The 17,376-nt window shown below is 40.5% G+C and overlaps 1 protein-coding gene across 1 annotated transcript in view; it reads left to right on the top strand.

Moving 5' to 3' along the window:
• The window catches only part of rtn4rl1a (reticulon 4 receptor-like 1a), a 72,657-nt gene extending 56,770 nt beyond the window's left edge, over positions 1–15,887 (top strand). Inside the window, exons 2-4 of the mRNA XM_029519745.1 lie at positions 13,669–14,123; positions 14,991–15,504; positions 15,598–15,887. Of these exons, the coding sequence (XP_029375605.1) occupies positions 13,669–14,123; positions 14,991–15,504; positions 15,598–15,887 (1,259 nt within the window). The remainder of the gene's footprint in view (positions 1–13,668; positions 14,124–14,990; positions 15,505–15,597) is intronic.
• The last annotated feature ends 1,489 nt before the right edge of the window (positions 15,888–17,376 follow it).

Genomic DNA, 17,376 nt, shown 5'->3' with positions numbered 1-17,376 from the left:
AAGCCCCTCCAGAGTGGTTAAATAGACTTTTTTCCATTTGATAAAGAAAACAGTGAGCTTTAAAATGGGATGGTTGTGTCTCATCCATAGCTGTGTGATAGTTAAGTTAAAAAAGATTGTCTAACATAGTCATAGTCATAGTCATAGTCAGTGATTGTCAATAATAAAAAAGAAACTTGATAAGCAGTTGTGAAGGGAAAATATTTACTAATACCAACTACGCCTTGAGAGTTACAGTGTATTGAGGCAGAAAGGTGATTGTGGAGAGCAGGAAAGGGCAGAGGAGGTTAAACCAACTCAAGCTGTGATGCAGGGTTTTGTTGTTTGCCAACTCAAAACAGGTGCCAAACAAGAATGGATTCAGGGATTCAGCAGTGAACACACACACACACACGCCACATTCCCTAGGTTTAGAAAAAAAATGCAACAGTTCACAAATGAGGCATCAGTATGCAGAGTAATACCGTCAGACACAGGTCAACCCCAATTCAGACATGGGGGGAGATGGGGAAGAGGAGGAGGAGCAGAAGGAGAGTGAAGGCAGGGGTCAGAGGAAGGTGGTACAAAATGGATGAAAAATTTAGAGGACTATATAGTCAAGGTGAAGGCAGATTGAGTGGATGGACATATTGAGTTGGGGAGGAAGGAGTTAGAGATATGCATTCATAATTAATTTCCAGGTGATAGATTTGTGCATATGCGGGTGAGTGGCAGAGTTCTGGCGTGCTGTATAATACGTGTGTCCGCCTGCAGTCCATCCAGCCAATAAATTCTTATCGCAGTCATGCTTTTTGGCTAATAAACATGGGTGTAATGTGTTCATTTGTGTGTTGCAGTGATGTGTGTATTTTAATGCGGTGTGTTCATTCATTCGTGCCTGTAAATGCACTTTTTTTTTTTTATTTTGTGTGTGTGGGGGGGGGGGGTCTGTTCTATTTTGTTTTGTTTTTTGCTGTTTTATTTTAGAGGGTGCTCAACTTGAGTGTGTGTACAATGTGTGTGGCCTTGAAGGAGAGTATCAAAACGCTCCTGGAGTTTGTAATGAGTGTTGCTGCCCTGTGCTGAAAAAAGATCAGGGACTCACAGCACTGTGGGAACGATTCTCACTTAGTGACTCGCCTCAGGTGAGGCAGAGAGTGGAGACACACGGTCCCCAGCAAAATGTTTCACTTTAATTCAAAACCCCAAATCATGAAGTTTTTTGTCGAAGAAACCCAGTCCTCGTGTGTGCATGTGTGAGCGTGTGTGAAAAAAGAGATGTCATTTTGTAATTTTTGGAATAAAGAAAAGCAGAAAATAAGGTTACTCTGCATATAGCCTCTTCCTGCAGCACTCCCTGTCAAATTGTTGACAAGTAAGGTTCGGCTGACTCAAACCAGCCATGACCCAACATCAGCCTTCACTTTAAAGAGTCGTTTCACTTTTATCACACAAAATATTTTTGTGTTGAGCCGGGCGGATGGTTTCTTAGTTTTATTCACTGCGGCTTTGATTCATCCATCTCTAAGACCTCAGCCGCTACAGCAGTTGAATCAAACTCAAATCATGTTTCCTTCTCTGATGTATAAAGCACAGAAAAATGACAACAAATGACAGATAGTGTTCCAGTGACCCTGAATAATCCACAGACCTCCCTCTGAACTCTTCATTAGAACTACTTTGGTGGCCATGAACCAAGAGCCACTCCAGTCAACAGCAGTCAACTCAGTTCTGGGCTACCATAGAAACTCAATTGCGCAAAATGGCAAAAATCTGTTAGAAGAGGTTCCCTGTGAAGAATTTTCTTTGGAATTTAAAATAAAAAGTTTTGTTTTATCTTATATCTCATCTCATTATTTTAGAATAAAAGGCTCATTCAGCTCAGCTGATGAAGACATAGTGATTCTAAACTTTAGGTATTTACACACCAAATAAATCTACCATGAATAGTGTCTTTTATTGCTGTCAAGGTCCAAAATCCAACACCCTGGTCCTTTAAGAGCAACTAAAAAAACAGCACGTGGAAGTGGAAACTAAACAGAGGACAGAGTGAGAATATTAACCGTCAAGAAATCTCCAGTAAAGCCTGAATTATGCAAGCTGATGCCGCGCCAGATAATTTCTCGTGTGTACTCATTCAGACGCTCCATCAGTCCGTAGCTAAGCTTTCAGCTCCACTGTGTCCTGATCGTTTCGAATCACTTAAACAAATCAAAACATGCCAAGAGGACTCTTATCCTTGGAGGGGAATCTGCGTTGACATTTGACTTGACATTGCGGAGACTATACAAACATAGAACATAATCATTTCATTTATTAAAATTAGATCATTCAAACTGTTTCTTGCTGCTCTGAGAACAACTTCCTACTGAATTACAACCCTCTAGTACTGCTCTATCTTGTCTATTCTTGTACCCCAGAAAAAACAATGTGCTCGTTTTCAGTCCTGAGAACAGAAGAATCATTTACAAAGAGAACCTAGTTATTTTTAGATATATTACATTTCCAAACTCATCCAAGCCAGTGTGGCTATTTCTATCTGTCCTCTTCTGGGTGATTCAATCTCAGTTGAGAGCAGCATAAAAAAATTGAAAGAACTAAAAATTGTAAATGTTTTCACAGTTTTGCAGTTAAGATCAAAATCAATCAGAGGTGAGCCATAGATAGAGCTGGGACCAAAGAAGTTGGGGAGCAAATATTCTCAATAATGTTTTGGGTTTTTTTTTTCTTTTTGACTTTATTTATCTGCCTTATCTGAACATTTTCAATAAAATTACCCACCAAGCTAAGAAAAGAAAGAAAAAACTGCACACATGGTTAGTTGCTGTGTGAAATCTGTTTACTTGTGTGATTTTGTCATTTTGAGAAAGTTGTCAAAAAGCTCATAAGTCCAACATTTGCACTGCCACCTCATAGCTGTGAATTTAAGCTGAATATTTTGTGATTCAGTGTCAAAGTAAGCATCGTCTGGAACACAAGAAGTATCAAGCTCGACAGCAGAGAAGCCAGTTGTATAACAGGAGCAGTGTTTCAAGTTTATGCTGCCACTGAGTCATCGTTGGAATCCATTGTAAGGGCTGTGAATCCAAACTGCACAGCTGAGGGTCCTCTGCGGAGGAGCAGGCAGAAAATGGATCTGAGTATTTCATAGTGAAGAGTATAACGAGGTATTTCATACTCACGTTACAGTTTCGGTGGAGTATCTCATAAAATATTTAGCTGGACTTTCATGATGGGAAATGACTGATAATTGAAATCAAGAGAAAGTTCAGAAATAAAAAGGGCGCAGAGGAGACAGAAGGATCCGTAAAGCAGGACAAAACATTTTCAGATGATTCTAACCTTCACAGAAGCCAAACAATATGACTAATGGTGGAGTGTAACCAACAACCTTCAGATTAGTTAAATCTGATGACTGATTGAGGGAGTTTAAGTGACATCCGATTTGCGCCTCATCCATCTCTCTTTCGTTGATGGAGGAAAGTTGTGACACCTCCTCCTATTCTCTGCTCATACATCTATCCCCTCCCTTCCACTGCCCTTCTCTTCCTGATTGATGTCTCCTTGATGCCATTTCTCTGTCATTCCACGTGAATGTATTTTCCTCCAGTGGCATGGTGTGAAAAATGTCAATGAGTAAAAAAAGGGGGCTGTAGGGTGAAAGTGTTGCACTTTGCTATGCTAATATCATGCCAATGGTGTTGTGTCAGTTGAAACCTATTGGAGACAGTTCAGCTTGACAGTCTTGATGTAGATGGTGGGGGCTGATCCTGCAATTTCATTCCAGCACACTATACTCTATGTAGTCATTAATCACTTTGTTGCTGTAGGTCTCACATTTGTCAGCTGCAGGATAACTCATTTGGGAATGAAACAGATCTCATCAAGGACTGACACTTCTATAGCGCTTAAAATCATTCTCCATGGGGAGCTTGTTTAATCGAAGAATTGATGCCGATCTCCCCCTCCTGTTTTGGCCAATCAGGCAAAAAAAAAAAAAAAAATGCCTGTTGCCTCACTGTGATTGGCATAGTCAAAGGTGGGTGTGAAGCAACAGTGTTATCGGATAAAACAGCCAGCGACAGATGATCCCTCGGACATTTTGCTCCACTGCAAACACTCACTTCACTTGTCATTCTGGATGTTTGGATTTGCCAACCTTTGTCTCATTCGTCTCCTGCTTCCATCCTCTTTTTCCCTTTTTTCTTTTGAATCCATGCATGCCCAATTTACAAGTGTTATTCTCACGCATGACTGAAAATTTTCACCCCGAGAGCCTTAAAAACAAATACTGTGGAAACAATGTGCAAGAGCACAGTCACTGCTATTAAATATTTTTTAAATAATTACTCCTGGTGTACTTTTTAACAGTCTATGTTAAATTTGATGGCATGATACTTTGGTAGGAATGTAAAGCAACACTAGGGAGGACAGTTGAGGAGGGTTACAAAGAGTGATTCATACCTGCAGTGAAGAAAGCAGGGAATGATTTTGTCCCTGGAAGAGGAAGAGAGGTTTTCCTTGTTGTTGCAGAATTGGACTTACAGCTATTAACGTACAAACCGGCTCGGCCCTTTTCTGCTCTTCCTATTTGTCTTCCCACTGGCTTATTGGACGGGCAAATTTCTGCCGCGAATTGTGTTGATGTATACACATGCATAGATGTTGAAACTTCCCACTCGCACATCACACACCATTTCAGCAAAACACACGTCTTCTGCCAGATCAAGGTCACTCGTCTGAGAAATTCCTCTGATTGTTGTGTATTTGTTCTACTGGGGGTATTTGCCTCTGTGGGGATTCGTGTCACTTTGAATCTACACTTATGTCTGCAAACTTTTGTGTTGCTCCTTGGAATTGAGTACTTTCACTTTTAGTACACTAATTTTAATCACTTTTGGTGCTGATTTTCAACAGAATATTTGCAGAGTTTTCATCCAGATGTTGTTCCCACTCACCTAAATCCAATTTTTGCTTTGTTGATCATCACAATTTACAGTGGAATTTCGTTCAATACTAGAAGTTCAGGTACTCAGAAAAATAGAAAGAAAAATGAAAAGAGAAAATACAAATTGGAAAATCGTTGTGCACCACGGTACCTCTTAATACTTTGAATTCTCTTTGCATTGCAAATGGTATTCTTAAATCCAATATTTTCTCCTGGGACCAGATGCACAGGAATTATTCTGTTTTATGAATGCGTCATTGAGAAATTGGGTGCATGTTCACAAGCCTCATTTGAACTCCCTTGATTAGTCATAAATGTATAAAGAGATTCCTTTAAACTATCATTTTGTGTACAAACAGTGTCGAAGGTTATTAGGCACAGCTGTGGTAAGAACAACAAAGGACAATAAGGCTACAAGCAGCCATCTGAAATTGTGATTGTAAATTTCAAAATAATAAACAGTTTATGCATTGTGTCACAGTTTATAACGAAAATACAACACCATTATTTCCATTCATTAATTGTCATAAGGATTTTGCCGTGTAAACAGTAAATTTTATAGCATAAAGTTTTGGGTTTGTTATATTCCATTTCTGCCCCTTTATTTTGTATTTTCACTACATCTAATTTGACTGGCTCCAAAAAGAAAAACCAAGGTCACATAATACAGGAGGTACACACAGTCACTAAACATTCGATGTTCATAAATACAGAAGTGGCAAAAGAATGCCGTGTATATATTTAGCCCACGTGCTACATTCTCATACTTTTTTGATTTTGAGTATTGACCTACATTACAAATGGATGTTAAAATAATGCGTCCAAGCATACTGGACATTGTGTCTCTGTGTCAAATAAAGAGTGCGTGGTCCTTGGCGTCCTGTTTCCTCGTTAGTCTTTGATGCTTTGGGAGGTGGTGTCAAACCACCTCATCAGAGTCTCAACATGGCCTTTGTTTCCCACTGACATGTGTCACCCTGTTGGTCTGTGTTATCTTTGTGGTTTCAGTCAAGCGGAGAGCAGAAGCAGTAGCTCTGGATGCCTGTCTGCATCTCTTCTCCACTAATGGGCCGGAGTTAAATAGGGAAAGCTGTGACCTGCATCATCTGATTATGCATGTGGAGACTGTGTGTGTGTTATGAGAGGGAGGGCTGGGCAAAGTTTTTTTCTGAGTATAATTAGAGCTTGATTAGTGTTGCGATAAGCTTAGCCTTTCAAATGACCCAATTACTGCATGCAAAGGCAGTAGAGGTTATTTTTGTGTTCCCCCTCTCAGTTTTTCCACCTCTCTGTCCCTTGCATACACACACACACAGGTTCACTCTTATCAGAGTCAATTGTGAGTACTTTTTAATGGGGCAGTATGTTGTGTGCTGAACAGATGTCACAACACCAACCTAGACACTAAGAGGCCGCGGCAGAGAATCAGACCCCTGAGAGTGTAAGACAGTGGAAAAAGACCAAATAGGACTGGCGCCATTTATAAAATAACCAGATACCCTTAAAAATAGCTTTCAAACAGGCTGTCGTAGATTTGTTAAACAGCTGAGGTACCACTTAAAGTGCCTCATGATAATGAGCATTGATTTTTCTTTCAACTCTAAGCACCTTCCTTCCCTGCTGGGCAAAGGTATACAACACTGCTGTGCTGGATCCTTAAGGGCAGTTTAAACAGTCTGCCGTTTATTATGATAGAGAATTAAATGGACTAAAAATTGTGAATTTTGACAGTTTTGCACATTAATAATATTAAGATTTTACACTCGACTCAATGACGTACATGCTTCTGGCTTACTTTGCTCTGCATGGGTAATCCATCAGAATTAGCAATTTCTTGCTATTTGTTTGACACTGCCTGTTTGAAGATGGTTATAAGAACTGTTCTCAAGGATCATCAATATCAGAAATCAGCTGTTGCAAAACTGTTTGAATTGACTCATATTGTGTTCACAAATCCATAGATTAGAAGATGCCAAACTGCCGGTGATTTAGGAAAGCAAAACACTGTTTAATAATGCAAAGACATTAAATCTCTGAACAGTCATATTCATGTTTGAGAAAGACAGGATGGTTCCATATGGTTCAGCCTTTTTTATTAATTGTTTAACTAAATAAGTGGCATCAGGCTGCAAGTATCCCTTATGGCCCTTCTCTAAATTGCTTTTTCAGAGCAATCTTCCAAAATCTCAAAGCTGGAAAGAGTTTCTGTCAGTTATGCTTCAAACATTTTTAACATCATCAATCAGCTGTCAAAGCTGGGGATTAATTTCTGTCAATTTATCAATTAATAGTTTCAAACTTTGAATGAGAACTTTGAAACAGAATTTGCAGTAATTCCATTTCTTACTGCCCACTATGTTACAAGGCCAAGGATCAAGACAGGGATACAGTTTCTTTAACGTCTGCCAGGACTGTCACACTGACTCGACTGCCTGATCTGCCTCTTCATTTACATGTAGGCTTTGTTTGATTTCTCTTGTGTGGGAGTCACAGCAGAGAGCTTTTAAATAAAAGAAACTTTCAAGACTACAAAATAGTAATGCCTGGGCCACAGTGAATCAGCAGTGAGTAGCCGGCAGTATTGACCTGATTTGTCTGCAATATGAAGATGGATGTAATGGTTATGTACTATATTACATGAGAGGGGAGGATTATATAGTGCAGAGATATTTCAGCTGTGTCTTTGAGGCAATGACGCCATTTAAATCTCTCATTAACTCTGCCAGAGATTTATCATCATTTGAATGAGCAACAACTAAATGATCTTTGGGATTATGCTAAGCTAAATCAACCACCAACAAGAGAGGAGCAGCATCTATATTAAGTATCGGAGCTATCCAACCATTCCTCCTGCACCCCTCAGTCTCTGCCCTCTTCTCGCTTTTACACATTCAACTCATTTTTCTGTCTCTCTTCACCCTCTGCTTTGCTCTGGATTTTTAGATTTTTCTGGTTAAATTCGGACACTGTTGCTTAATTTGGGTTAATTGACTGTGTCTGTGTGTGCTCATGCGATGTGCAATTGTGTGTGTGTTTCAGTATTTTGGTGTGACTAAAATTTTTCTCACTGCCAGTGAGTATGTAAGTGTGGTATGTGTAATCAATTTGCAAGTGTTTATCTGAGTCACCTCACAGGTCACAGACTTTGTTGGCAATTCATCAGGAGTCATGGTTGTGTGGCGTGCAGAGCAGACAAACATTCAAACACCTACCTATGTAATGGTCTGCGCATCACAGTAGATCCTTGTCATCCCCGCTATCCTTTTTTAGCAACAGTCTAACTCACTCGCTCGCTCGCTCCCTTTGCCTCACACACTGCCATGCTGAGCTTCTGCTTTTATGTTTTAAGAGCCCCTCTTTCTTTTTGGGTATGATATTGCCTCTTCCTTCCCATCATTGACTCCTCTCCCCTCCTCTATTTCCTTCCCTGATCTGTTACTTTCTCCTTGTGTTTGCAGTTTGAGTGGCAGGTGTCTCCCATAAATGCCAAGTTATATTTGGGTGGCAGTTGTGACAATGGCCTGACAAGTAATGTGCAGTTTCCTTTTCCTGTGTCTGCTGTTGTGACCACATTTTGTCTGTTTGAGGGACGGCACAGAGACTAGGGTGGGAGACGGCTCTTGTAATTGAACCCTGGCTGCGAATGATGAAGCTTTCAGGAAATATCTAACCCAAGAAGCTAAGATGAGAATTTAGACAGACAACCAGCAGGAAACAGATGGAGACACACTGAGAGGAGGGAAGAGAGAGAGAGAGAAAGAGACAGAGGGTTTGATTGAAACAGCATCACTTGCTGAAAAGGACAATTACAGGAAAATGAAAGCCAGGCGTGCATACTAACCCAGAGGACCAAAGGACTCTCTTAAAATATCTGTAGTTGTTTCTTACAACCAATTGAAATCCTCGTACTCCCAATACATAATTTTTCATAGAAAGGAATGACGGTGGTTCAACACCTGCTGAGAGATCGACACCACAAACACACTCTGTCCAGCATTAGAGAGACTAACATTAGCAGTCTCTATATCAGAGGGCCAGTTGGGATGATGGCACGCAGCCAGACTGAGAGCTCAACACTCCATATGTTAGTCCATGATTCAAATGACAACAAAAAGTCACTAATAGGCAGAGTCCGGGCCCAGGCCCGGAGTAACACACAGCAATCACAAGCGAGCGCAAGGACAACAGCAGCTGGTTAACTGCTGTGGCCATTGGAAGTCTTGTGACATGAACTATTTGGAGCATCGCCCTCACAGATATTCAACCAGTCAAATTACATTAACATCATCATACACTGAACATTAACAGAGTGATGTGGCATTACAGAAACAAAGGAAAACCACATTGCAATCATCGGAAAATTAGGGGGGAAAAGAATGATGGCAGTGCCTCATTGCACAACGGAGGTCCACAAAGAAAGGGTTTTCCCAGTTTGTAGTAAAGGAACTTGACAGGTGTCTACAGAGACTTGGCATCTGTCCCATCCAACATCATCAGAATGAACTGGGACTGGAACTGAAAGCTCGGCCAAAACACACATCAGAGTCCGTCCTTACTGATGCACAATTCCTGCGGCCAGGGCCCAAAATCTTGTGAAAAGCTTTCCCAGAAGAGAGGAGGCTGTGACAGCAGCAGATTATCTTTTTAAGTTGTTTTTTCTTTCTTTCTTTTTGGGGGGTGGGGGGGTTAAGCCTATTTTACATACAGGGGAAAAACAACAGTTATTGAGACAGAGAGGGCTACAACAATAGAGCCCTGGCTGCACTAAATCCATATACATACGTACTGTAATATGTTTTACAGACATGTATATGTACACGATAAATTATGTTAATGTATACTGTATATACAGTACATTGTGTTGCTTTTTCCCCTCTTCCCATGGTCAAGTAATTCAGTTAGCAAAGGATATAGCACAAGCAAAAAGCAAACACAACACAATAAAGTGGTCCATGTATAACTCCCCATTGTTGCTCAGTAGAGTGCCTAGATGGGGGGGAAAAAAAAAAAAAAAAATCACTAAAAATATTTAAATTTTAATGTGTTACTTACCAAATGAGCTGTAAAACATCACAGTATTTCACCAGAAATGCTCAAAGCGCGAGACTGGAAACTAACCCTGATTTGTTTTCGAATGTAGCTCCACTACATGGAAAAATCATGAAAAATCACCAGTGAAACAGATTTTTATGTACCTTGATGCTTCTAACTAGGAGTTGCTACAAGTTTGAGGCTTGGCTCAATGCCAGTTTGATGCTTTGGCTAATTGCTGATTTGCAATTAGTTATCTATTTATGTATTCCAGGCTGTGCTGGAGCTGTGGAGTTGAAGGCAGTTACAAATTAGGAGAAGTAAATCTGAGGATGTGCCGAATTGGAGTTAAGACGTTTGAAGACATGTTTTTAACATTTGAAAACAAAGTTGTTTTTTGTTAGTTAAAATCAGAGATCTTTCCTCACAGTTGCTGAAAACAATAAATACAAAACAGTTCAAGCATATCTAGATTTGACTCATACGATTGAACCATTGAATCCCCATCCTCTTTTTCTCCTTTGCAGCCTTATTATTAAAAGCAGACTAATACCGTCAGTCAGCAGAGACATTTCCATATTCTACAAGGCCAATGATAAACAAGTAAAGCATCGAACAATTGAATGCTGGTGGAAGATTTACTGCCCCAGCGTCGGAGCCATATGGCAGTCAGCGGCGTTTCTATCTTGTATCATCACTTTCATCTCTCAGTCTGTAAACTTTAAACACCCATAGTTTGTCGGCAAGTAGAGGTGTGTATAAATCTGCAAGCAGTTCTCTCTGATAGGCTCAAACGTGCACACCCATTCGTTTTCAAACACATATGTACATAATATATTGTACAATGAACAGCAGAAAGACGGAGGACATAATTGGAAGTAATGAAAGGTGAAAAGGGGATGAAGAAGGAAGTCATAAAGTGATGATGAGGAAAGTACAAAAAGGAACAAAAATTTAAAGACTGCAGGGGTAAACAGAAGGGAACAAGGAAGCAGAAGCAATTGGAAATGCAAACGAACACCAGAAGCAATACCACGAGTACGTGTCAAGTAGACTTGTGCTCAAGACTGTTTGAAGGTAAAATAAATTAATGGGACCAGTGGGAACATCCTGCTATTGAATTTAGCATTGTTAACTTACACCAACAACTGAGAACACACACACACTAATTTGGGATTCATTTGAGGTTTGAACAACAAAAAACTCTGATGATGATATTTCTCTTTCATTCTTTGGGGAATCCTTTCTTCTCACAGTGAGGGCGTACTTTACCAAGATTCAGAGGCTTAAAGATACACAACAAAGAACTAAATGTCAGTCAATTTTTTACAATAAAAACAGAGGTTTAAAAAAAAGTTACATTTGAGGAAGAAGATGAAGACACACCTATATACAAATAATCATATGCATGTCAGAGATACACACACACATCCAGCTATACTGCATATATTTACACGCTCAGGCAACATGGCAAATAGCAGCTTTATACCCAATTAACAGACATAGCAGGCAGGGCAGAGTACATAAAGATAAAGCTGTGGAGCTGTGGAAAATATAAACGTGGAGAAAAGAGGCTGAGGGGCGTGAAGCAAAGGGCAACACAGATGGACAGATATAGCAGAGAAGAAAAAAAAAGAGGAGAACAGATACAGAGATAAAATAATTTGTTACCTCAAGGGACGGAAAAGGCAGAAGTGAGAAATGGGTAGTTAATGGATGGAGGAGGAAAGAGAAAAAAGGGGTTACTAAGGTGAGAGCATTTCCAGCATATTCATCAATTATGAATGTGGCTTGATCAGCGATTAATATTAATTATTCAATCCTCTACAATGCAAAGAGTTAGTCTATCAGTACGAACACATGCTGCAGGGTCATATATGGACACAGCAGAGTAAAGTATCACGTCGAGCTGAAGAAAATGTAGAATGTAGAAAATGATGCTCCATTTAATTTCCATTTGATGTGACAGTTTAAATATTTCACTAAGGATGCGACAGCTGCAGTGATTTGACAGCAGTGGCAGATAAAGGATATATTCATCAGCGATGGTATATTTGTTATTGCAAATGATTTTACTCCATCAGCTGGATGAAAATTTTAAATTCACAGAATTTCACACTACATTGATCAAATTAATATATTTTTAATTTATTGTTGTCTACACAATTAAGCAAGACAGGAAAAGCTAAATAAGTTATTCTAACAGTTGATGTTATGCAACTTTTAGTTTTTAATTTTCTTGCTAATTTGCAAATGTAAGCAAGTTGAAGGAAAGAGGACTGTAGATCATTTACTTGTTGGTGGTACCACAGGACTACAGAATAACATGACCGTAGGTGTATGTTTGGCTTGTGTTTATTTATTTATTTATTTATTTATTTTATTGTTTGTTAGGGGGTTTTTGTTGTTTTGTTTTTCACCCTTTCAAAAAATGTCAGCCTTGTCAAATACGACACTGCCCTCACAGTACATCTGGAATGAAATGTCACATACTTAGAGATATATACAGGATGTTACTTCTGTATAGATGGTTACACAAGTGTTAGGAGATATAAGGACACTTGTGTACAACACAGGATAATACTGCTCTGTCCTCTGATGACATTTCAGAACATGTTGTTCTTTACAGAGTGTGGCATCTGTCCATCACATCTGTCCATGTCACTGACTCACCTTAACGTTCACACACAAGATTATTACATTTCAGCACACAATGTCTATATTGTATAATAGGGCTCTCTCTCTCTGCTCTGAAATTACTCCTTGGATCAGCATGTCTCTTTACCCCTTTCTTCCCTTCCCCCACCCCCCAATCCCACAATACATCAAACACCAGAATGATCCAAGGCAAGAAAGAGACAAAGGAGATCTGAAAACAAAAAGTAATATCCACTTCACAGGCATGCTGCAGATGATTCCTGCTTCATTCTCCACCTTCTCCCTCCCTCTATCCTTCTTTCTCCGTTTCCCTTACTGTGGGAATGTATTACAGGTGTTGTGCGTGTTCACTTTTAAGCAGGAGAAACATCGATTTTCTGTCGCCTTTAGAGGATAAGCAGAGGATATAACACTGCGTGCTGTGTGATACAATGTGTGTGCATCTGTGTGTGTGCCCTATCATTGAGATGGGTCCAAGGAACACATGAATAAAAATGTGAATACCTCTGTGACAATCACTCTATCTTCAAAAAAAAAAAAAAAAAAACATGAAACCACAGCACTCTCTGTTCCAAAAAGCATTTGTGTACCTGACTTGTGGTTCAATGTGCCTTTGTGGTAGTGAGGGGTCCTCTTGGTATTTAGGATCTTCAAGGTTTTTGGAATTAAAAAAAAAAAAAAAAAAAAAAGAAGATCCTTTGAATTTGAATTTAGTTTTTTGAAACAACTTAGGTTGATGATAATAGTCAGGGGAGGGCAAGGTTAGGGGTAATCAGTCCATGATATAATATGTGAATTAATTTGAATTTGCAAATGGTGTACGTACGTGTGTGAATTTGTAAGAGATTTGTGTCAGCGTTGTAATTTGTCTGCACTGAACCATGCCTATTGTTGTCCTTGTAAACTGAGAGCTATGAGTGTTTCATTCAAGATGCATCTGATAACAGAAGCTGTGCTGTATGAATTCAATTAATTCTCCTCGTCTTTCCCTCTCCGTCTCTTTTGTTCGCCCCTCTTTTCCCTCCATCTCCTTTTCTCCTCTCCTCTCTCAGGTTACGGTGGGGTGGAGCTATTGTTGGTTCTGTGTGGCCTAGATCTCTCTCTGCCCTGCCCTCGCCACTGCATCTGCTACACTTCACCTAGCACCGTCTCCTGCCAGGCACACAACTTTCATGCCGTGCCCGAAGGCATCCCCGCCCAGAGTGAGCGCGTCTTCCTGCAGAACAACAAGATCCAGAGGCTGCTCCGAGGTCATTTCTCCCCAACCACTACCATGTTGTGGCTTTACTCCAATAATATCTCCTACATACAACCATCCACCTTCCACGGTTTTGACCGCTTGGAGGAGCTTGACCTCGGGGACAACCGGTACTTGAAGGCCATTGCTTCAGACACCTTCCTGGGCCTAGGCAGGCTGCATGCCCTGCACCTACATCACTGTGGCCTGATCAGCCTACCGCCAGGGATTTTTGCAGGCCTCCATAATCTCCAGTATCTCTACCTACAGGTACATGGATAACAGCTGCCTTTTATCTCCACTGTATAGTGCATCTGCAGCCACAATCGCATTATAGTGTAATCTGTACATCAGCTTGGCTCAGCAATTACTATCTATGAACTGGACACTGATCAAATGCTAGTTGTTATCCTGAGTGCAGGGAAAATACCACAAAGCCTCCCACATAGTGAGCAGCCAACAGTGTAGCAGCTGTGGCCAAGCACAGTAGGAAAATAGTACAGGAATTGAAATCTAGCATTCACTATATGATTTCATTAGGAGAATTGGTTTTACTATGTGGAGTGCATCTCATATGCAGAATGTGTCTGAGAACGTAAATAGGAATTGATGTAGTATGTGGATTAAAGGTTTCAGCTCATACGTAGTGATGATCTGCAACTGAATAAAAAAATGAATAAACAAACATTGGCCCCATTTTACAAGTTCTCAAATACACTTTTCAAAAAGAAAACTGAAATCGTTCCTGACACTTCTGGCTATTGTACTGCCCTCGAGAAACTGTGAATATCATCCTGCATCAAAAAAAATAATACCAGCTTTGAAGTTGGTCATCCAAAAAAAAAAAAATAATAATAAAATCTTGTAGTTAATGTTCTTTGTTTTGTATATTTTTTTCTGTGTAACAAGACACACCCTTTCTTAATGTATAATATAATTATATTTTTTCCTTTGGCAATAGCATAGCTGATTAGCTGAACCCTAAAAGACTACTGCTTGTGATCAATGTTGCTATAATATTTAAAAAAAAACCAACAACAATATATCACAACACAGCAAATTCATTTAAAATTATTCATAACATAATATTCAACACAACACTGAAGGCCGTCTTAAGTAGCTGATTTTATATTGCAGGACAACCAGTTGGAGTTCCTGGAGGACGACCTGTTCGTCGACCTTCTGAACCTTAGTCATCTCTTCTTACATGGAAATCGTCTATGGAGCCTTCGCCAGAACACTTTCCGTGGTCTGGGGGTTCTAGACCGCCTGCTTCTCCACCAGAACCGGATCCAGTGGGTTGACCGCCAGGCTTTCCATGACCTGAACCGCCTTACCACCCTGTACCTGTTTAATAATTCCCTGACTGAGCTGTCAGGTGCTAGCCTGACACTACTGCCAGCTCTGGAGTACCTCCGGCTTAATGACAACCCCTGGGAGTGTGACTGCAAGGCCCTGTCACTCTGGGACTGGCTGCGGAGGTTCAGAGGCTCCACTTCTACTCTGATGTGTGTTTCACCACCAGAGCTGTCGGGGAAGGATCTGAAAACACTGAAGAAGGAAGAACTTCCCAGTTGCTTGTCAAGCAAGGGATATACACATGGCACCACGGGTGTGGAGGTGGATCAGGGAGAGTCTTTGAACCACCTTAATCGTCACAGAAACCATCATAACCATGAGCAGAATTACTTGTACCATGGGGACCAATACAGCTTAACTTCACCATCTCCCTTTGCACGGCCACCCAAGGGAGGCCGCAGAAACTGTACCCGCCGGGGCCGCAAGGCGAAAGGGGGGCTCAATGAGGTCCAGATACTTCGGGAGGGGGGTGAAAAAGACTATTCACCAGATGAAGGTAAATATGATCTGTCTGCAAATGGAAGGAGGAAGAACAAGTGTACCCCCAGAACTTCTGTTGGCCCACCAAGTGGGGTCCAGAGAGCTAATAATAAAGCAGGGTCAGGCCTTGCAGATTATACTCTCTGTTTCTCGTCAGCTGTGCTGCTGTTGCTCATTTCTGTGATTCTACGCTGAGAATGAAAAGGGACACTTTTGTGCTGGTGATGCAACTCCATGATTCATTCTCCTGAAACACCCTGCCCTGGCTCTTTAAATAAGGCATGTGTGCATAACTGTGTGTGTACATGACTGTGTATAAAGAACATTGTCAAATATCTACTGTCGAAGCATCCCTGAGGTTTTAAGGCAGGGATCTTTACAAATCATAATCAAACCATGGAAGTCAGGGAAAACAATTTAGCCCATTGCTTTGATGATGTCACCAAGGGAAACAACAGGAAAACTTTGCGTTTGTCTGTGTGGCATCGATTATTTCACTGACTTTGTGTTCTTACAAAAACTGAAGAGCCACATGAAATAAAAAGCCAATGATTCATTCAAATAATAGCAAGAACACACAGTTAGGATCAAAACAGTTGAAGGCTTCGTCTGTGTTTAGCCCTCTTGACAGAATGGTGCTTTCTTTGTGCACCCTTTGTCACTCACTCTGTGACAAAGACAATAAAAAAAAAGTTATTCATATCTGTTGCACTTCAGGCTCAACAGCACTTTGACATTCAGACACAAAAACTGCAGGTTCAAATGGCAGTGAAGTGTGTCATAGCGAGGAGATTAGATGTTAAAAACAAAAATTACAATACTGTATGTCTACTAATGAAATGGTTTTACGGCAGGGTTAACCCACTTGAATGCACAGTTGTATTTTTGGTTCTTAGTGTAAACTCCACTGGAGTTGTGCCACATCTATAGAACAACTCTCCAAAATATTCATGTTAAAAGTTGTCTTTTGTCCTTGGTCTTGCATCCTGTCAACTTAAAAGCCATTCAAAACTGACCAATCGTTATATGAGCCAACTTGTCACAGTCAGTGTAAATGGATGAGTGGGTGAACAAGTGATGACTTAACGTTCTTATGAGTGTGTGTGTCCACTTCAGAAACCACTAAAGCCATGCGGGTAGAATGAAGCTAAATAGCAAGAGTGCCTAATGAGAGCCAGTGGGCAATGAGGACAAACTGTGGAGGTAAGAGACAGTTTCATTCACTTTTCGACCTCATTGGCTACAAAACAGAGGCCCCAATGAGCCTCAAGGGTCCTCATACAGGCCGTGGAAAAGCTGAGGCCTGGTCCTGGCTCACAAAACTTCTGATTCCCAGAAATTGTTATGCACTTTCCTCTCTAATGCTGTGGAGGTTAATGGGAAAAAAATTACCCTTCAAGCAAAGATGATTCAATCCAAATAGAAACAGGAGGGTTTCAAATGCTGGAAAATTAAAGGCCCTGCAATCAGGGAAGATTGCTGATGGCCACCACAACACTGCAATGTTTCTCCTGCAATGGTCTAATCAATTGCTGAAACTGGAAAATAAACGCAGTTCAGACTCTGTGATGATGATTATCACAGGACAAAGAGACTGAAAAACTGCTAAAGAATATCCGTCTTTGTCCTCCCTTGTGTGTTTATTAGTGCACTCCAAAACAGATGGACTTGACAATCTGTGAGC

Source organism: Echeneis naucrates, chromosome 14 (assembly GCF_900963305.1).
Source record: "Echeneis naucrates chromosome 14, fEcheNa1.1, whole genome shotgun sequence".
NCBI classification, from domain to species: Eukaryota; Metazoa; Chordata; class Actinopteri; order Carangiformes; family Echeneidae; genus Echeneis; species Echeneis naucrates.
This window is presented reverse-complemented; position numbering and strand designations above follow the sequence as displayed.